The sequence below is a fragment of the Epinephelus lanceolatus genome, chromosome 23, assembly GCF_041903045.1.
Source record: "Epinephelus lanceolatus isolate andai-2023 chromosome 23, ASM4190304v1, whole genome shotgun sequence".
NCBI lineage: Eukaryota > Metazoa > Chordata > Actinopteri > Perciformes > Serranidae > Epinephelus > Epinephelus lanceolatus.
The window spans coordinates 4064026-4086388 of record NC_135756.1 but is presented as its reverse complement, the minus strand read 5'-3'; the positions used below and the strand labels follow the sequence as shown (position 1 = coordinate 4086388).

General features: G+C 42.6%; 1 protein-coding gene across 1 annotated transcript; it reads left to right on the top strand.

The window, feature by feature from the left end:
* Window positions 1-996: 996 nt before the first annotated feature.
* xpot (exportin, tRNA (nuclear export receptor for tRNAs)) lies at window positions 997-21574 on the top strand. The gene is made up of 25 exons (XM_033614429.2): window positions 997-1139; window positions 6055-6208; window positions 8002-8084; window positions 8223-8279; window positions 8388-8457; window positions 8673-8891; window positions 8976-9160; window positions 10622-10790; window positions 11108-11344; window positions 11481-11519; window positions 11610-11672; window positions 11760-11884; window positions 11969-12113; window positions 12235-12354; window positions 12440-12534; window positions 16065-16134; window positions 16221-16459; window positions 16623-16908; window positions 17015-17204; window positions 19882-19998; window positions 20094-20209; window positions 20288-20335; window positions 20445-20516; window positions 20791-20847; window positions 20939-21574. Exons 2-25 carry the CDS (start codon window positions 6122-6124, stop codon window positions 20963-20965), a joined length of 2916 nt encoding a protein of 971 aa, XP_033470320.2. The 5' UTR covers window positions 997-1139; window positions 6055-6121; the 3' UTR covers window positions 20966-21574.
* Window positions 21575-22363: the final 789 nt, after the last annotated feature.

Here is a 22363-nt window from a genome sequence, read left to right as displayed (position 1 = left end):
TGAGAATCCGTTTTGCAAAAAAAAAAAAAAAAAAAAAAAAAAATGTTTTCCCGTTTCACTGTTTTACCAGAATCAGAGTCGACTTTATACGCAAAGTATGAAAACACGTGCAAAGATTTTGCAAGTGTAAGTTGCTCTTGAATGTATTTACACATACATAGAAATACAGCTGAAAATAAAAGGCCAACTACTCCGTACTAAGACTGGAAAAAATAAACAAGAACTGTTACATACTGTTTTTATTTTCAAATTTTAATTTGTACCTTATTGTCAGCCAGTTATATTTATAACAGTAGTATTAACCTAATAACATTTCCAGCAATGTGTACATTTGGTTTTGATAATCTTTATTGTTTATGTTTTAGCTTGTTGTATTTTCTTTTTATTGCACTTTATATGTTTGCACTCTTTCCTTCTTTTTACTGCAACTTTTAGACAATATTTTCCCTCTGAATGAATATAGTTTTATCTTAACTTTAATACACTTATATTTGACACATGTCCGCAGTAAAGTTATTGCTGAGGATCATGACAGATTAATGGGAGGGTGTAATCCAAAACAGAGCTGAACAGGTCATGTGTCATGTAGATGTTAAACTAGTACAAAGAGTCCAAAGGAATAAATATTAAATGAGTACAGTGCAGTGTGTGTCTAAGGAGTGGTTTAAGGATTTTAAAATTGTATTAAGGCTTTTACTTCAATGTCGAGCGCCAATTTCGCAACTTTAAAGAGGAGTAACAACATTATTAGTCTGAGAAATGTTCCTTTCATTTTACGACGAATCAGAAACTAACTTCAGCCTCTAGTGAGCTAACTTTAGCAGTTTAAAAATAGCAAATATTTGTCGTCATGGATATGGCATAAATAACACGAATAGCACCGTAGATAACACTTATAACATGACTGGGGTTGTTATATAAAATGTCATATTTTCATAATTAATATTTATATTTTTACACCAACGTATGAATCACTTCCGGTGTGTGTGACCCGGATGTTAACGGAGTGGACACGCCGCACCGCTGCTTCTGTCGTGTGAGTCCGGCCGACATGCAACTGATTTCTGGATGATTCTCTGCTGCTCCGCGATGAGTTGACGGGGGAGGAGGAAACGTTGCCCGATTGAGTTTTCATTAAGGTGAGTTTTTGATAATGTGCTGTTTGTTTTTGTCGCGTTTATAGCTTTATAAAAAACGGCTAACGTCAGCGGAGTTTGTCATCGTGAGATTTTCGCAGCGATGATGTGATTGAGGTAACGTTACCGGAGCGTGCTAAACAAGGAGAAAGAAAAAACACGTTTTAACTGCTTTTATTTATCCCACACTGTCCGTGTGAAGGTTGGTGAACGCTTCCCGGTGTCGACTTTGGTTTTAATGCTTGTTAAAGTGTCAGGATTACATCAGCAGGCGGGCGAGCTCAGGAGCTAGCATGCTAACGCTAGCTTGAGTTAGCAGCAGTCAGCTATTTTGTATGGGAGTGAAGTTGTTAGCATGTAGCACTGCGGTGGGAACTTTTTGAGGAGTGGTCGGACTGTCACCCACAGCCCAGGTCATACATGTCGCCATTTAACCGCTTAAATGTTCAGCTCGTGTGTTTTTATTAATGCTATTGACGTGATAAATGTGACATGGAGGCTCAAAGTATTGACGCTGTGTTGCATCGTGGGATGAAGATGAGCTGTCAGGATGTTTTCTTCCTCCTCTCCATCCTCTGTTCACACGTACTGTGATGCAGGTGAAAGGAAACAGCAGCTGTCAGTGGTGACTCGTCATGTTAGAGGCATTTGTGGCATCAACACAAACCAGTGCCAATTCACTCCATCCATGTCAGTCAGCTCACCTGGATGACACTTTGTGTCACGCAACCAGGTCACAGCAGCCATGTTGTCCACCTGACACTTCATTGACTTATCTCCAGGGGTGGGAGAAGTATGTAGAGCCTGAACTGAAGTACCACACTGTGGAAATACTCCAGTACAAATAAGTCCTGCATTCAAAACCTTACAATAGATACAGCAATATAAGTTTTATGGTATGAAAACTGCCTCAGAAATATAGAATTATTTTTGACCCAAGGCCTTTAAAGGAATCTAAACAGACGGGTTTTGGGGGTTTGAACAAATACCACATTATAATTTAAATGTTACCCAGTTTTTGTAATTGAAGTGTGTGTAAAAAGTCTGAAAGACAGTTGTGGAGAAATCAAGATGTGTGCGCACAGGTGAGAAAGGCGTGTCTAATACATATATTAATATATTTTATAGATATATTTTGGCTTTTTGCTTTTATTAGATGGGACAGTCTAAGCATAAAGGGGGGAGAAAAAGAGGTGATGACATGCAGTTAAGGGCCACAGGCTGGAATCGAACCACGGTCGCTGCGGCAAGGACATTGCCTCCGTATAGGGTCGCCTCCTCTACCTGCTAAGCCACCGAGTGCCCTGTCATATAATCTTTTAAGCATTGGCGAGTGACTTCTGTTTTTAATTTGGGATTAGGGGAGGTATGCACATTTAAACTGTTATATTATGTGTTTATTTTACAGCCACAGCCATGTAAAACCAGGAAAAGTCATGGAATTTTACAATCACATTTTTCAGGTCTGGAAAAAAGTTAAAGTAAAGTTCCACTGATTGTCACACACCTGAGTGTGTGAAATTTGTTCGCCGCATTTGACCCATCCCCTGAGGGAGCGGTGAGCAGCAGCGGTGCGGTGCATGGGAATCATGTGGTGATCTAACCCCCCAATTCCAACCCCTGATGCTGAGTGCCAAGCAGGGAGGCTTTGGTGTGACCCAGCCGGGGATCGAACCCACGACCTCCCAGTCTCAGGGTGGACACTCTACCACTAGGCCACTGAGCTGGTCATGGAATTAGTAAAAATCTCTGAAAGTTAGGAGTGAGGGGGAAGAAATTTGATACAGCTTAGTATCGCGATATTTTTGTGTGGCAATATCGTATCGTCACACAGTGTCAAGTATCATTTTTTTTTAATTATATACATTATTAAAGGTGCTGTATGTAAGAATGTGGCCAAAACGGTTACTGCACTCAAATTCAAAATACTGCCGCGAGTCGTGTCCGCTCCCCCTCCCCTACAGATTCGAGGTTGCTGGACAGCGGCACGCTGGAGACTGATTTGTTTGCCCACGGGCGGCTGCCGTGGCAGGGCCGCGTCGCCGCGTCCTTGATCTTCGGTTTTCCAGCGGACCGTTCGAGCAAGTCCGGCTTCTCTGCTGCTAACGCCGCTGCCAGGATACAGCTGAGGAGGAGCCGGCTGCTAATGCTATGTACCGGGACACTGCTAATGCTAATGCTGCTTGCCGTGCTGCTAATGTTTGTTTCTCAAAAAAAAAACAGTCGGGTCGATGACCCACCTGCACATGGGCTACAATGTATGATCGAAAATGAATAACAGTTGAAAGTATTCGAAATGTCCATCCCCGTCTAGCTATGATGCTAGTTAGCCAACTTTGGCTAAAGCTTACCTGTCGAGGAGAAGAGTAGCCACTTCGACATCCGATTTCAAATTCTTCTCCGCTTTAAACCGTCTCCACCGTTCAAAAGCATCTCCTATATAGACCCTCGCTTTGCCTCGAGTTTTGTCTTGGCGTTTTTGGGAATCATAACGAGGTCATTTGGGTTTAGTCGCACCGTCAGCCATTGTAGCTCAGTCGTAACTGTAACTGATGCTGAGACTCTACTGACTGCGTGACTGGTAGACGGCGGTGGGTGGCGACAACAGGCCAAAACACAAATTCAAAACATAAACATGATTTGCAGACCGTAAAATTTTTTTTTAAAATGCGAATATTCTGGCTGTACTATTGTTGTCGGTGAGATCAGTATGTTATATGAACATTACTCCTTAGTCTCTGCGACATATTAGGAGGATTTTACGACTATTTGCTTTAGATTTCTTACATATAGCTCCTTTAATATTACAAATACAAATTAAACTTTAGGTAGCCAACTAGAATAATATCATCAGTCGCTTTATCAGTCCACTAGACACAGTTTGCTGCTACAAAAAAAAATGGCTGAAGTGAGATGAACAAAGTGAAAACTTTTATCTTATTAGATAAAACAGATGTTGACAAAGTTCATCTTTGGGGACATAATTTACAGTTGGAAAAAGGTAATAAAAAGCAATATAATTTATCACAACAGTACTCAGCATATCGCAACACATTTAAAATCACAGTAATATTGTATCGTGACTCAAGTATTGTGTTAATATTGTATCGTGGATCCTCTGGTGATTCCCACCCGTACTGAAAGTCATGGAAACGTTTTTTGTGTGTACTGAAGTTAGTACAGTAATCTTTCACGGATAGTCTTCCATCTTATGTAACACATGCATCGATTTGTGATATTTTGCTCACCATCACCTGTGTTTCTTGATTTTCCCACCACACTCCGTCTCTCTCTTCATGTACGCCGACTACCTGAAACCAGCCTGTGTTTGAATTGAGTTTGAATCTGATATGTTTGAAAATCGCCCGGCAAGTGGCACAAGAGACACATTTGTCATTAAGGGTCCTTGAAAAGTTTTGAAATGTTGTCAGTTAAAAAGAAAACATGCATTTTTCATTTAAAAATCACCAAAATTACAACACATATCACAGACACTAACTGTAAAAACAGAATTGAGTATTTGATTTTCAAATTTCTGAAAATGTACAATATTTCCCTCTGAGATGTCGGGGTGTAGAAGTTTAAAGTGGCATCAAGGGAAAATACTCAACCTTGACTTTGTACTTAAGCGAAGTACTTGAGTAAATGTACGTAGTTACATTCCACCACTGCTTATCACACTCTTCTTTGAATAACTGTAAGCAAATGTTGGTCTTTATTCAGCACTAGTATCATGTTGAATTAGCCTCTCATGCATTAAGTCACACAACAAAGCGTTAGTTTTTATGGCAGTCTTTAAAACATCTCGTAGGAAGTTAAACCCACCGTACAGCTGCTCTGAAGATATTTCCAGATTCCTCAAAGGCTCCTCTAACCATCTGGGTTAAATAATGTTCTGTTTACTGAACGATGAAATATATTTTTAACCTTTCAATCAGGTTTTGACTGTTAAACTGTCGGGTGGAGGTTACCTGGAGGGGAAACGGTCCCAAACTTGAGAAACGGGTTAAAAATGTGTTTTGTGTCGGGATGAGAAGCAGATTTTTTGAGGGTTTTTGAAATACTCTCAGAACAGCGGGAAGTGCTGCTGAATGATTTTCTGTTTTTCAAACATTGTTGAGTATTTGTCTTTTAGAGATACTGATGTGAAGTAATGTTAATACACAAACTGGGGTATTAATTCGACCACATAATGTTCCCTTAGTTTGAAAACCTCAGATGAGATGTCACGTCGCTGTTCTTCATCTGTGAATTACACTTTCAGTGGTGGTGCTGTGATTCTGCAGGTGTCTGCTCTCTTGCTGTTAAATAAGTCGTGTGTTCGGGGTGAAACCAGCATTTAAATCCAACATTTTCACAGACTGCATGCTAGTTTCACCCCCGACTAGGACGGCTTGATTACAGCAAAAACACAGTCACAATTATACGATGATTAAACAAAATTACACTGGTAAAAGGTTGTTTTTTTTCATTATTTTTGTTTGAGGTTAACTAAACATGATGCAGCCTTGTGTAGAGTCAGTTTGGGCTTTTAGGACAGAAAGGGGTGCACTGGAAGAGAAAGCGAAAGCATTGTTGCAGAAGAGAATGGGATGCAATAATTGTTTATTAATCTCAATTATCTTGTTTTCATAATCGCTGGAAGCCAAAATCATAGTGAAAATAAAGCTGGATTAATTCCCCAGCTCTACCCCAGACTAACATTTTCTTATTCAGACAGATTCAAGGAAACTGTAAACATCTGTGGGATTATTAAAATATGGTTGAAATTAAAACCTGCTGTTACATAACAGGTAGAAAAATAGACTCTGTAAATAAATTATTATTGTGTTGTCATGATATATAGCATAGCAGACGTAGCAGAGATGAATGCTCTCGGTATATTTCACCTCCGTTTTTTTCCCCGTCTTGTTCCCAGATGAGAGAAATCTGTCTGCCAGCAGCAGAGAGCAAAGAACCAGCCTTGGAGGAAAGCTAACCCACGAATGGCCTGCCAGTCTGTCGCTGCAATCATGGACGAGCAGGCCCTGCTGGGGCTCAACCCGAACGCCGATGCCCGCTACAGGCAGAGGGTAGGACGCTGCTGCATTACACTGTTTGGATTTCTTTGTGTTGAAGCAGTGAGCCACAGGCCGAGGGCCAGTAGGGGCCCACGAAAGGGTTAATCTGGTCATGGATGGTAGTTCTCTGGAAGTTCTCTAAGTTTTGGTCTGTTTTCACTACAAACTACAAATTCAAACTACAACAATGGTGGACAGTAAGGTGTTAAATTAATAAAGATAACTGTATTTAAATAATTAGCTGCCCTTGTTTGAAGTGATGTAACACATCGGTTTTGCTCTCAGACCTGTGGTAACCCTGATTGTTTGTGTTTTTCTGCCACCAAAGGAAAACAAGTTACTACACATACTCAGAATGTTCTACTCCAGTATTTGACATATCGTTGACTTCATCCCCAGGCGTGTTTGTTAGAGTATTTTAAATCATTGCTTTTTCCTATCAACTGAGGAATTTAGTAAAATTAAAGTTGTTTTTGTTTTAAAGGAGGGGAAAAGTTCAGTTTTCAGTTTACATGCAGACAGAGCTGAGTGTGAAAGCCTTTTTCACTGAAGCCAGTTTGACTGGTCACAGTGGGAAAATCCCAGGTGTTGCTGTTAGTGACATTAAAGGTCCTGCACACCTGCACAGTTTCTGTGTCTGAGGCTTTGTTTACATGGATACCGATACTAAAAAAAAGGCCTTTTATTTATCCCGTCTAAAAAAAGATTCTGGGTTTACACGATCAGTTGTGAAAACGACATCCCTGTTTACACAAAAACACAGAAACAGCAACTTTTTGCTGCAATTAGCATGCCAGGCCAGTAGGTGGCGATATGCCATATGGCGCTAGTGATAAAAAACAATGATAAACTACATTTTAGCCTTATGTAGCATAGTTAGCACTTACTAATATTTGGCACAGCAGATGTCTTTGTGCGCCGATGTAGCGGTGGTGTTGATGCAGCAGTGCTAAGTTAATTTGTAATCTCGTAAGTAGTCCCAAAAGTGCTAACAAAACGTAAACAACCCAGCACATATCCGCCATTGTTGTTGTGGTTCCCGGGCGCCTAATGGGCATGCGCGAACTGGGTTGCAACGTCATCGTTTTCCAAAAACTGTGTCTATCCTGTTTACACTTCTCCATAGAAACGGATATTTTAAAAAACTTTCACTTTGGAAGCCGTTTTTGAAAATCTCTGTTTTCTTCGAGGAAAAACGCAAAGATAGATAACCGTTTTCAGAAATATACGGAATCGTATGAACAGGGCCTTAAACTGAAGCAAGTGGATGGAATTGACCCTCGGCTAAGTCCCGCCCCCAGAGGCAGACTGGCCAATCATAATGTAGCATCAGGCCGGCTCAGACCAGGGTCCGTCAACAACACAGCTGTGCTCCATCATTTCAGATTTCCTTCATTTTCAGGCTGGTTTTGTGGATTTGGAGTTAAGTATTGTGCCTGGGGCACGTCGTGTATTAATGATACTCGTTACCTGGAGAGGTTGGAAAAAGATATACGTTTCTTCCCTGTTCCAAAACCAAAATCAAACCCTGAAAAGTGTAGGGTTAGCTAGCTAGCTACTGAAGATATAGCCTGCTGAATGTACACACATGCTGCTTTTGCTTTGTAATGATTATAACAGTGAAACAAAGACCGACCCTGCTGTACAGGAACCAGTGAAGGGAAGCAGGGAAACTTTGCTCATATTCAACCAGCTGTGTGTCATCACAGTGTGCGCAGATGAATATTGATGCAATTATAGAGATTATATAATGATGGATTTGACAGTGAAATGACTGTATTTTATTGATGTGTGTGTTTGTTCAGGCCATGGCATACTTTGAGCAGCTGAAGGAGTCTCAGGACGCCTGGGAGGTTTGTGCAGAGGCCCTCGCTAAAGGGATTTACAAGTGAGTGTCACATCCACGACACAGGCTTTATAATTCATATGTAAAGCTGAAATCATTCTTGCTGCTTCGATACAGAATGATTTGACTCTCGTACAGTTTCAGATGTGTTAAAACTATTTCATCTGTGTATTATTTCAGTGATGACCATGTGAAGTTCTTCTGCTTCCAAGTTTTGGAACATCAGATCAAGTTCAGGTGAGGAGGAGGAGGAGGAAGAAGCTCTGGTTCATGATCTGTTCTGCAGAAACGTGTGTGATTTATCTGAATAATCTCAACATTCTTACTATCCTTTGTTTTTTGCAGACATGCTGGACTGAGTGCAGTTCAGCAGCAGCTCATCAGAGAGACTCTGATGAAGTGGCTCCAGTGTCAGGTACGACACGACACGATATGGTGGAAAATACTTATTTCCATTACCAAGATTATATATATTTTAAAGAAATGATCAAATATGCAGTTACAAACTTCTGTAATGTTGTACCAAATAAATGTAACTGAATAAAAATATATGATTATTTGTAAGATACCTCAAAATGAGAATCTCCTGCCAGCTTTTGACGTGTTTCGGTCCCTTTTTGTTGACTGCAGCTGATGAACGCCCAACCTGAGAAGCCGTTCATCAGGAACAAGGCCGCCCAGGTCTTCGCCCTCACCTTCGTCATGGAGTATCTGACTCTGTGGCCCAAATTCTTCTTCGACATCCTGTCCCTGGTGGGTCTGAACCCTCACGGTGTCGACATCTACCTGAGGACACTAATGGCCATCGATGCTGAGGTGGTGGACAGAGACATCCTCCACTTACCTGACGTAAGATGTTCTCTGAATACTTGGAGAAGTTGTAATTTAAGCTGAGAGACTCTTCTGATTAATCGTACTGAATCTTTCCTTCAGGAGACTCGTAGAAACACCTTGATCAAAGACCGCATGCGGGAGCAGTGCATCCCCAGCCTGGTGGAGTCCTGGTTCCAGATCCTGCAGACCTACCAGCACTCCCACCCAGAGCTCACCTGTCAGTGTCTGGAGGTGGTCGGAGCGTTCGTGTCATGGATCGACCTTAACCTCATCGCCAACGACCGGTCAGTCACCTCAGTCAGAAACACAAGAAACAAACTGTGGGGGTTGATTTGAATAAACAGACACAGCAACACAAGATTTATTCAAGTGATTATTGATTATTTTCCTGATTGATAGAAAAATCATTTTCATAGTCCCAACAGATCCACTAGCATCACTGGCCATTTTTGAAACACTAGATTTTCTGTATTTGTCCAATGGAGGTGTAACAATGTATGAAATACTTTTTATTAAGACAGTTTTACACTTAAATCATTTCATGAAGTCACATGAAGAAAGGTGCGTACTAAAGCTACTTTAAGAAAGTTGCACAAAGGAAGTAGCCTAAAAGATGTGAATCAAAGTCGTTCAAAGAAGCTTTCATACAAAAGTCACACAAAGAAAGTTGCACACAAGAGGCACCTATAGAAAGTTGAGTAATTAAGTGGCATATAGAAAGTTGCACACTGTAGTCGCAAAAAGAAAGTAGAGTACTGAAGTAAAGATACTTGTGTACAAAAGTTGCATAAAGAAACTTGCGCACCATAGAGTTGTATAAAGAAAACTGAGTAATAAAGTCATATAAAGACAGTTGCACACTATAGTCTCATCAAGAATGTTGCACACTAAAAAGGTGGAAAAAGGAAATTGCATACCAAAGTCACATTAAGGAAGTTGTGCACCAAATGGGTGCATAAAGAAAGTTGTGCACTAAAGTTGTACCAAGAAAGTTGCGTAATAAAATTACATAAAGAAACATGCATACAAAAGTCGCATAGAGACAGTTGCGCACCATAGAAGTGCATAAAGAAAATTATTTATATAAAGTTGTATCAAGAAACTTGCACTCTGTAGTCTCATTAAGAAAGTTGCGCACTAAAGAGGTGCAAAAAGAAAGTTGCATAACGAAGTCACATTAAGGAAGTTGCGTAAAAAAGTCACATAAATAAAGTTGTGCACCAATGTCGTATAAAGAAAGTTGCACAAAGGAAGTAGCATAAGAAATGCATACCAAAGTCACACAAAGTTATGCACCAAACGGGTGCATAAAAAAAGTTGTGTACTAAAGTCTAACGAAGAAAGTTGCGTACCAAAGTCACATAAAGAAAGTTGTGTAATTAGGTGGCATAAATACGGTTGCGCACTAAAACTGCATTAAAAAAGTTGCACAAAGGAAACAGAGGTGCATAAATAAAATTGAATAATCAAGTCGCATAAAGAAGGTTGTGTAAGAAAGTTGCACAGAGTCAGTAGCATAAAAGATGCGTACCAGAGTCGGAACAAGAAAGTTGCACACTGAAGTCATGTGAATAAAGTCAGGCGGAAACACACAGTGTTACAGCCCAACTGTGGAAACTAAATTCTGGTGTTTCATGTGTGTTTCTCATGTTTCACTTTTCATTTAATCTCTCCGTACAAACGACTGACTGACATCAGTTTACAGTTTTTTATTGGTAATCATGTAGTGTTTTCTGTGTTCTCAGATTTGTGAATCTGCTGCTGAGTCAGATGTCAGTGGAGGAGCTCAGAGAGGAGGCCTGCGACTGCCTGTTTGAAATAGTCAACAAAGGGATGGACCCTGTGGATAAAACCAAGCTGGTGGAGTCTCTGTGCCAAGTCCTGCAGTCTGCTGGATTCTTCAACGTGGAACAGGTTCGACCTGTCAGAGCGCCGCTTTATTTCAAATATTGGTAGTGACATGAAGACTAGAGAAGAAGAAAAGTGGTAATGAGATCAGCTGGTGTTGTGTAATAATGAGGAATGACATGATGATATCTCATCATAATGTGAAAAGGAGCGTTAATACAGAGTCATTTCATACAACAGTTTTTGTAGTTTGTGTTTGTAGCTTAGTGCAGATACGAGACAGAAGGAGTCCAGGTTTACTTCAGAGCCACATGTTTACGTTCACACCCAGAGTTCACATGCATTTCCTGATGCCGTTTATTTCCCTCTTCCCGTCCCGTCAGGAGGAGGACGTGGACTTCCTGGCCAAGTTCTCGCGGCTGGTGAACGGGATGGGTCAGAGTCTGGTGCTCAGCTGGACCAAACTGATCAAGTCCGGTAACGTGAAGGACGGCACGGAGACGCTGCAGGCCATAGAGAACAAAGTGCCGCTGCTGCTGCAGCTGCTGGTACACGAGGACGACGACATCTCGGCCAACATCGTCGGCTTCTGCTACGAATACCTGCATGTCCTCAAACAGGTGAGGAGGCAGTGTTACTCACCCTTAGTTAGTCCAGTCATCTGAGATTGAGCTCTCTGTGAGTTATATTTGAAATAGTTATTGTTGTTGTTTGTAGAAATATGTTTAACACATGTGTTTTGTTTTGTTTTCGTAGCTCCCCCAGCTGACCGACCAGCAGAAAGCAAACGTTGAGGTGAGTCTTTGATTATAAACGATGCTGTCAGGTATTTAATCGTCTGTTTGAGGTTTAGAATAATTAATACCCCTGTCTGTTCCACCTCAGGCGGTCATGCTGGCCGTCATGAAGAAACTGACGTATGACGACGAGTACAACTTTGAAAACGAGGTGAGTTTTATTCTCAGCAGCTGACTGTCGTCCGTTTTTCCCTGAGGACATGAAAACAGCAGCAGATCTTGTGATTGTGTTTGTCAGGGCGAAGACGAGGCGATGTTCGTGGAGTACAGGAAGCAGCTGAAGATGCTGCTGGACCGCCTGGCTCAGGTGTCTCCTGAGCTGCTGCTGGAGGCCGTACGGCGGGTCTTCACCAACACCATGCAGTGAGAGCACACTTCTATTCATTCGTTCATTAAAAGGGAAGAAGAGTTGCCAGTGGGTAAAGAATGTGGTGTTTTGTGTGTCAGGAACTGGCAGACGGCTCCGTTCATGGAGGTGGAGGTGGCCATCAGGCTGCTGTACATGCTGGGTGAAGCCCTGCCTGCATCTCACGGCGCTCATTTCTCCGGGGACACGGCAAAGACGAGCGCCCTGCAGGACATGATGAGGACGGTCAGTCACATCACTCATTAATTCATGTTCTGTTCATTATCAGCTGCGCATTACCACATTATGAGATCCTATGTGGCCAAAACTAAACAGTAACAGATGTTTTGTCTTATTGGATCCTCAGCTGGTGTCCTGCGGCGTGAGCAGCTACCAGCACAGCTCCGTCTCTCTGGAGTTTTTCGAAACAGTCGTCCGATATGATAAGTTCTTCATCGTGGAGCCTCAACACATCCCCAATGTTCTGGTGAGTGACTCCAGGTGTGCTGTGAGAGTAACTGTCACCTGTGTGTGACTGAACACGTATAAAGCTGTGTTGTGTTCACTGTCAGATGGCATTTCTGGACCAACGAGGACTGAGACACAACAGCCCAAAGGTCCGCAGCAGAGTGGCCTACCTCTTCTCCAGATTCATCAAGACTTTGCAGTGAGTCCAGCTTCAGTCGTCTCACACTCACTAAGTGGTGTGACTGTGAGTGTGAATGGTTGTCTGTCTCTAGAGGCCCGTTTCCACTGAAGAAGTTCCTGGTACTATTTGGGGGCAGGAACTACTACAGGAACGTCCTCTCACTCGGCCCTCTCAACCGCCGTGTCTCCACTGAGAGAGCGGAGTAGGAGGAAGGTTCCTGTAAAATTACTGGGCTCTGGATGTGATGTAATTGTTGCGCGACCATTTTGACCGGGGCGACGTAGGGGCGTAGGGACGCCGTTAGCCGTTAGCCGTTAGCAGTGTCTGTAATAACTCAATAACTCAATAAACGGTCCGTGAAAAAAATAATTTTTCCAGCGGATGTCTTAGTTACAACATGATTGAGCTAACTGGAGTAGTTTCATGTCGTATCCGACAACAGGAGGCTTTTAACAGATGACATCCTGATGTTAGCTTTGCTGCTGCTGTTAGCTGTCCCTGTCAGCTGCAGCCACTGATGCTTTCTAGACATCGTGATTTCCCAAAACTGAATAAATACCACACATAGCAACACAAAACTGCTTTGCTAGCTCAATCATGTTGTAACTAAGATATCCGCTGGAAAAAATATTTTTTTCACGGGCCATTTATTGAGTTAATGAGTTATTACAGGCACCGCTAACGGCTAACAGCTAACGGTTAGCCCAGCTAATCTACGATAACCATGTTATTAATTACAAAACGTGCACACAGAAATAGTAATGTTTGTTCAATCATTGTGTTTATAGACTTTACAAACACCAGATTAGTCCAAACGGTGATAGTGACGTGAAAAATGTGATATATATACATGTATATTGCTAAACTTTTTCACAGTTGAACAATAACTCCCTTCCGCTGCACGTCGGGGTTCCATTCCCCTGTCAGGAGTTATTTTTCAACAGTCACCGGCTCACTATACATTATCCCTTATGGAAGGAGCTGAGGTGGTTGCTGTGTTTCTGGCGTGTCTCTTCGTTTACATGGCGGAGGAAGCTATGAATGAGCTAACCCTCATCCGCTGTTGCCAACTCCTCAGTAAGAAAAGTAGCTATTGGCTGTCCTAAAAGTCGCTAGAAGTCACTAAATGACATCATTGCCTAATTTGCATAATTGTCCATATGCATGTAATTGTAATGGCTGCTGTAGGAATAACGTCATGGGAGAGACAAAAACTGAGTAAAAAAACACCCTGAATATGTTTAGAACTACAAATGAACCTTCTTTCAGTGATTTATATTAGACAAAGAAAATTTTACATTTACGTCCCGTCCTGACTGTAAACCAGGTTGGGATCAGCCAGCGGCGGTTCCTCGCATGCGCGATTCACTTGCAGTCTGGACGTGGATGGGTTAACATCTCCTTCTCTGACTGCTGCTGGGAGGGAGGACTGGGCCGTCTGTGAGTGCTTTGGGGCGAGGGAAGGGCCCACGGCAGCATCCGCTGCTCGTTGAGAAGAATAAGAATGATACGTGCTCTCACAACAGAGTCTCCAGAAGTCTTCAGTAACATCAGAAAAAGTCACTAGATTTGTCTCTAGTCGCTTTTTTGAGAAAGAGTCGCTAGAGGGGTCTGAAAAGTCGCTAAATATAGCGACAAAGTCGCTAAGTTGGCAACACTGGCCTCGTCTGCTGAGTTTTAAAAATGCCGGCTATTTTGTCGCTTTCTGTTGACGTCACATCCCGCCTTGAGTATATCCAATCAGCACCAAGTAATCCCCAAGCCCCAGCCAGGAGTCTCTCGGGGCCGTTCTGAGTACCTACTCCGAGGCAGGGACTTGTTTAGCCCCTGTAAAAGTTCCGGAACTCTGTCCTTCGGGGGTGGTTCCTGCGGTGGAGACACGCACCAACGGCCCCGGCCCCGTAAAATTACCCCGAAGTTCCTGCGGTGGAAACGGGCCTAAAGTCTGAGCCCTGTGATAGTCTGGTGGCCTGTCCAGGGTGAACCCTGCCTCTCACCCAGTGTCAGCTGGGATGCGCTCCAGCCCCCCCAAGACCCCTAGCAGGATAATTAGTCATAGCAAATGAATGAATGCAATTCCAATTTTGTCCAATCACCACAACTTTTCAGTAAGTATGACCAGTCGCTGTAGTTTCCCGGGAGTTTCTCCAGTCATAGCAGTCCCCCAAACTCACTTCCTGTTTTTCTGGTTGTGAAGATGCAGACATGTACGACACAAACGCCTCACATATGTAAGCGTTACTGCTAAAGGTCGAGCAAGGCAGTTCCCTGATGTTCTGCATGAAAGTGGGGGTGAACTGTTTTGTACTGTGTGCAGCGTTGTGGTGGAACACAAACAAAAGTCATCAGTTGACAAAACACTATGATGGAGGCTGTTGCATATAGAGTACACATGCTGAAAGAATCAAGGTGAGTTAGATTAAATATGTTTAAATCACAAACTCAGTGCAAACAAACAGTGCAGTTTCATTCATACTGGAACAAGTTGCCTTCGGTTTGTAATGAATGACACCAAAAAAAACAACTATTTGTGCAGTTTTCACAAGCTCTTGCAGATGCATTGCAAAAAAACAAATCATGCCTAAATACAGAGCAGCATGCATTAGAAAAGAAGCAGTGACATCAGACATTTGTGGCCACAACAATCCCAAAAAAGACAGCAAAATCCTGAAGGGACCACGCACAACTGTAGTTTGGATTTTTAAAGATTATCAAAAGTGTTGATTCAATTTTATGGTCATTTTTCTTATTTTGTAATTCTCTTTTTATCGGTTTATAAAAGCAATATGGGGGGTTCAAATTTAATTTTGATTAAAATAAAAACTTTAACGAGTGATAACGGAAATAAAAATGACACCATAAAATAGGGAGAGAGAATAAATAGCAAAGAAATGGACTGTGCTAACAAGGATGTTGAATCAAGACATGCATGTAGGGACAGTACAGGGCTGCTAATCATGCCACAATAAAACCAGGTCTAATGTTTGAGACACATATTAAGCATTTTGTTACGGTCATTTTTAGAGTTTCAACAAGATCAGCTTCAACAAATTTGTATAAACTGCACAGCTGCTGTATGAAGCCCCAAAACAGTATTGTGCACACAAGATAATAACTGCATGAAAACAAAATAATTTAATATTCTGATGCCAAGATATCTTGTGTGAACAACATAATAACCTTTGGGCACAAAATAACAGGATATATTAATAATAAGATGTCTTTTGTGAGCGAGCTAGTAACTAATGCGCACAGGATAACAACCCAGGTTTATCTTGATATTCAAATTTCCTATGAGCAAAAGAAAATGACGTAGTGTCTTTATCGTACAAGATAAGTTTGTGTGAAGAAGACTGTAAGTTGTTCACACTGAGTTATTATTAATCTTGCTAGATTTTGTGTAATAAAGACAAGATACAATCATAATCTTTCTTTAGTGAGCCAAATGCGACAGAAACATTTGTTGACAGCAGTGAAGGATCCATTGAGATGATTTAGTTATTTTCCTGACTCTTCTGGTCTTGACGTTGGTGATGTTCTGTCAACAGTAAACACATGAATGCCTTCATCGAGGACATCCTGACCAGGATCCAGGACCTGCTGGAGCTCGCTCCTCCTGTAAGTATCAACATGTCAGCATTGATTCATCCACTGAGTGCTGTTCGTCCTATCTGCATCATCGATGTGTTTCCCTGTCCGTCCAGGAAAATGGCTTCCCAGCGCTGCTGACCAGCGACGACCAGCTATTCATGTTTGAGACGGCGGGCATCCTGATCGTGAACGGAGAGAGTCCGGTGGAGAGGAAGCAGGCGCTGATGAGGGGCCTGCTGCTGCCGCTGATGGACGCTTTCCGCCTGCTGCTCGCCAAACTGTCACAGGAGACGGAGGAGGAGAGGCAGGCCGCCCTCGCCGACTGTCTGAGCCACGCTGTCGGGTTCGCCAGGTGAGGATACAGATCTGATCCAGACATTTTAACTGATCGCTCAGAGATCTTTACCACAATGTGTCTCTGCAGCACCTGAAGGTTTGCAGCATCAGAAGCTGAAAGCAGATCATTTACATCAGTGTCTGAGAACAAACGGCTGAACTCTCCTCTCTGTCTGCAGTCGCACCAGCAAGGCGTTCAGCAACAAGCAGACGGTGAAGCAGTGCGGCTGCACTGAGGTCTACAGAGACTGTCTGCAGACCTTCCTGCCTGCACTCAGCTGCCCCGTCCAGCGGGGGACGCTGCGCAGCTCCGTCCGCTCCTTCCTGCACCGAATGATCATCTGTATGGAGGAGGAGGTGCTGCCCTTTATTCCCGCCGCCTCGGAGCACATGCTGAAGGACTGCGAGGCCAAAGACCTGCAGGAGTTCATCCCGCTCATCAGCCAGATCACCGCCAAGTTCAAGGTACTCACAAGAATCACCGCAGAGACAGTTACAAGTTTATAATCTGATAACCAGCTGTGAGGCCGCAGGGTGATTTAACAAGCCTTTTGTCCTGTTGCCACGGCAGCGGCAGGTGTCCCCCTTCCTGCAGCAGGTCTTCATGCCGCTTGTGGTCGCCATCTTCGAGGTGTTGGCCCGGCCGGCGGAGGAAAACGACCAGGCGGCAGCTCTGGAGAAACAGATGCTGAGGAGGAGCTACTTCGCCTTCATCCAGACCATCACAGGAAGTGGGATGAACGAGGTCATGGCCAATCAGGGTGAGTTATATCCCAATCACTTGAGTGTTTGTTTGTGGTGATCTGAGGTTTATTGTGTGCTCTTAATGTGGAGCTGAAACTGCAGAACTTCTGGTGTCCATTTAAAAAAAACCAAAATAACATTTTAACATTTATAGTTAAAGAAAATAGGTGGATGTTGTTTCCCTCGGACAGAGTCAGGCTAGCTGAAGTCAGTTTCCACTTGCTTCTATACCTATTGTTTTATTCATAAGCGATTATTAAATAATCACAAAGACTAAAGTTAGTGTATGAAACTTGACTTATCTTTGAAAAATGACCCCATTTTATCTGCCTTGTTCTCAAACGCACAGCAAACTGCACAGTACATTGTCACAGTCTTGTCCACATCCTCTAACTCCACCCATCTACACTGAAAACGCCCGCTTGCCTTTCAGCTCATAAACGTTGTCTTTACCTGCCGCCATCTTCTCACAAGTGCCTTATCAGTACTGTGCATGTGCAACTCTCGACAAAGATGAGAAAGAAGCAAGATGCCCCACTCCTTAGCCACCTATATCATCAGCTCGGGAAAATACAATGTGTTTAATCCTTTTTTTACGACTTACCTGATCAGGCAAGTGACTGGCTAGATTTACTAGCCAGATGTAGCATTTTACATTTTGCATTTTACACCAGGCGATCGAGTCATGTTCTAGTCTTTATGCTACGCTAAGCCAACCAGCTGTACAGACAGCATCTAACTCTCGGAGAGAAAGGGAAGATGAGGATTTCATAAGGTATCAGAAAACTGTTCATGATTTAATTTCTATTATTACCATCAGAATAGTAGTCCACTGTAACTTAGAATTATGCAGATTTTGAAATTAAGTCTAGACCTGCTCAACCTGCGCCTCAACGACCTGAGCACCCACGACGAAGATGTGAATTTTTTTTAGAGGTTCTTAAAGTTTCAAAATTCTTTTTTTTTTTTTTTTTAATAAATTTTAGGCCTTAAAAGCTTTTAAATAGTCTCAGTTTTGAATTTGTGAGGTCTTAGGGCCTGTCCCAATACCCACACTTCCCCCAGAAATACCCATTTGCACTTGGTTGTGTGCGTTCATGTTTAGGCTAGTGGTGTCCTAAAACAGAATTGAGGTAGTTTGACTGTTTCCAACACTTAAAACCTGCCCTAGATTCCAAGGGAGCCCCGACCTACACTTTCAACGAAGTGGAAGATGAAATTTCCCAGAACACCTTGCAAGTCAGCAACTTCGGCAAGTTTTGGAAAACAATTTGTTACTGTACGATCGGAATGTAGGCTATACAAACAACAGATGGTTGGACTAGCGTAAACTCATCAGCAACTCTGTTGAACACAGCGTCAAAATATCGACTTAAGCTGGAATTCCACTGGATGCGTGTCCGTTGCGGAACGGCAGCGCTGGTTATCTGCTGCGTGCTCCGCCATCCGTCAACACCCACCGGTTGCGTATGCTGTGCGGAGCGGTGCAGCTCCGTCGGAAGACATCTCGGTGCACCGCCATGATTAACATCTCCTCATCCATGGTGTTCACGGGGTGAAATGACGTCTGAAAACCTCTGACCTGTTGACTTCAGGCCTGTCTCCGCCCATTATGTAGTTTTCCAGGTGTAGTGCAGGGAAATATGATCCGTGTGAACACTGTATTTTATTTTGAAAATTAATCGGGTGTTTTATTTTATTTCTGTGCACGACTTCCTGCCCCGCACGATCTGCTCTGTGCTGAATTGCTGCGTTGTGCTCCGGCGTCCAGCAAAAATAGAAGTCCTGCGTATCTGTTGCGGAGGGCTCTGGAGCGCCGCAGCTGTGACGGAGCTGGAATGCAGCACAGCCACAGCTGGTGGAAACACACACATTGATTAGAACTGAATCCTATCGGCTCCGCTGCCGTGCCGGAGCGCAGACGCAACCAACACGCATCTGGTGGAAATTGGGGGTTACCTGAACAAAATCGATCAGAACTATAAGACATCGCAGGCGCCTCCTGTTTTCAGCATTTCTTCTCTGTTGATTCATCAGACGGAGAAGAATGAACATAGCACACGCCACAACACAAGCGCTGGAGCTGGCATTTTCATTGCGTCGCTACTATGCGTGACGATTTGCATGAAGTGCTGTCTCATTTCTTAGGGAAAGATCTCCACCCTGATATTTCTCACTTCCTTCATCAAGGGTTATCTCACAAACGAAGGCACTCAATACCAAGTGGAAGATTGAAGGGGTAGAAATGGGACAGGCCCTTAATCACATCTTACGTAGTATCTAATTTTGTTTTTGTCAAATGAGTCGAGCTCTTCTGTGTCAAAGTCCTCATTTCACTGAAACCTAATACTGTCTCTTTGCTTTATACCTGCACTGACCTGTTGGCCTAACTCACTCTAATAACCATATTCCTACAGTAAAGCTACATCCTCACGAGGCCACTTGCGTATATATTATTTACCTTTATACTAAAATTGCAGTGATTGATTAAGAAAAAGATTTGTCCAAAAATCAGTCTTAAATCTGGTTTAAAATGATCTTGAAAAGGTCTTAAAAAGCATTGGATTTAAGTGTCTGACACCTGTAGACACCCTGTTTCCTCTGCAGATTAATTTAACTGATCGTCAACATTCTCGCCACAGTTGGAAGTTATTTGATGTCATGTTGAGTGAGCGTTTCGTTCTTGTTTTTCAGGAGCAGAAAACATCGAGCGAGTTGTGTTCACCATCATCCAGGGAGCCGTGGACTTCCCCGATCCCATCGCGCAGAAAACCTGCTTCATCATCCTCTCCAAACTGGTGGAGCTGTGGGGTGAGAAGTCAAACTGGTGGCGATGATTTTACTTTATTGTCCCCGTCAGTGTGTCTTTGTTTTTACGTTTTGTTGTCCTCTGATGAAACCTGCAGGAGGTAAAGACGGCATGGTGGGATTCCCTGACTTCATCTACAAACACATTGTTCCTGCGTGTTTCCTGGCTCCTCTCAAACCGACCTTTGACCTCTCGGACGCTCAGACAGTCCTGGTGAGTTCCTCTGCCAGAGTCCAGCCGACAAACACAGGATTTTGATTTTGTTTCTCACGTCTCTTGTTTGTGTTTCAGACGCTGTCGGAGTGTGCGCTCACGCTGAAAATGATTCATCTCAAAAGGGTAAAAACAGTTCTGAGAAAAGAAAGTAGAATAATGTTGAAGTATTACTTATTTATTTGATATATGAAGGAGTTTGTTCCCAGTTGTTGAGTTGTATTTGTTCTTTCAGGGGCCGGAGTTCATCCAGTTCTTGCAGCAGGAGTATTTGCCCTCTCTGCAGGTGTCACCTGAAATCTCACAGGTAAAACATGAGACCACTCGGGGGAAAATCAGTGAATTATCTTTCTGATAATGCGCTCCAGCTTGGGGGCGTCATATTGACCTGACAGATATCAGACTGGGATAGAAACTTCATTTAACTTGTGCTCTTTACATTAGTGCTGAGTTCCAGAACAGAACAAACATGGCCGCCGATAAGGGGGTAAAAAGGGAAAGCTTTCAGGGCCCCAGCCACCAGGAGAGGCCAGCAGTAATAATGATGGTTCCAGTTTCTTACGTTGTGAACTTTATTACAGGAGCTTTGTCAAGTGCTTCAGCAGCCGGACATCAAAGTCCTGAAAAACTACATTAAGGTACGAGTGCATTTACTATAATCAATAAAGAGATTGATTGATTTTCAGCTTTGATATTTGATTTATCTATAATCCTCCTCTGTCTGTGCAGGCGTTCTTTCAGCGAGCCAAGCTGTAGGAAATAAAACTGGAAGTTCACGTTGGACTGAAAGGACACTCACAGGAAGTGGATGCACTCGCCACTCACACCAACAACAACAAAAAAAAGGACCTTAGCATAGGAGCTGCTTTTGCACTTAAAAAGTGAACGCATAACAAAATCTGTCTAAAGTCGGGACGTGGACAGAAGCTTGGCGGACGGATAAATCCCTCCTGCCGCTGATGAGACGAGCTGTCCACGAGGACTAAAGGAGCTCGACTGATGATCAGACACGTGGAGATGTTTTGTGGCGTCGAGTGGAAAGGGCTTTTAGAGGTAAACACAGATCTGTGGGAGAGGACGCGGCCTGTCCGGGAAACATTTGGTAATTATCCTGAAAACCATCTGAACACCTGAAACGAAGCTTTACCCGAAGTCGAACCTTCACGTAAGAAACCACATTTCAAAACTAGAGTTGAGGTTTATTTGGATGTTGCCACAGAATGGACAGAAAATAAGGGCTGAATTGTTTTATTTTTATTAAAATGTGGCATGAGTTCTTTTCTTTTTTTAATGTGTTGAGGATTTTATGTTTGAAGTGAAACGTTCATACAGCCCGAGTCGATCTGCCTCTTCCTTTCAGGTTTAGTTCAAAACAGACTTAATTTTCCCTCAAATCTTAATTTAACATGAAATATGATCTCAGCCACTCTTTATATTTGTGACCTGATGGGATGTAGATACTCACATTTCAGCCCCTTCATGATGAGTTTGTGTTGAAATGGAAGACTCGATGAAGTCCACGGAGTATTTTTGTTTCCTGGAAATACGACAAATATTTTTCAGATGGAAATGGACTTAAAATGGAGGAACAAAATGTAAATAAGAGAATAAGATGTTAAAAAGTGTAAATAAAGTTCCGAGGTCTGTTTTTTTTTTTAATCTTCATTCCCATCTGGAAACTAAATACGGAAGATCATTTCTGCCGGAAAATGAAAAAAAGGAGTTAAAGTTAGAAATTGTAAAAATACTCATTGAGTCAGAAGTATGAGACACGACATCAAAGTTCATATACGGCACATCATTTTGATTTTGTATCGCACAAATTTGACTTACAGACCGAATAACAGTGACGTCATGTCAGCAACAACAAACACTTCCGGGTAGAAAACTGGCAATTCATTACAATTGTGAAGAAATGTAAAACTTTCGTCGCAAGCCGTAACTGTAACATTTAAAGATATATAGTTAAACATGGCGGTGCGACCTTTGTTATCAAATTTGATAAACCAAATCTACTGAAGCACACGAGCTAAACAATATCCTGCTGTAGACGAGGCAAAACGTGTTCTATCCATCTAGAAATTCAATATCTGTGTGAGTGTATGCTACAACTGAATATTTCGTCTGCTTTACCTTATATACAAACCAATTGAG

Bases quoted from the DNA above. Each gene is read 5' to 3' on its own strand.
- xpot (XM_033614429.2), top strand. From the start codon at position 6,122: ATGGCCTGCCAGTCTGTCGCTGCAATCATGGACGAGCAGGCCCTGCTG. The intron at 6,209-8,001 runs GTAGGACGCTGC...GTGTTTGTTCAG, and splicing joins ATGCCCGCTACAGGCAGAGG to GCCATGGCATACTTTGAGCA. The intron at 8,085-8,222 runs GTGAGTGTCACA...GTATTATTTCAG, and splicing joins CTCGCTAAAGGGATTTACAA to TGATGACCATGTGAAGTTCT.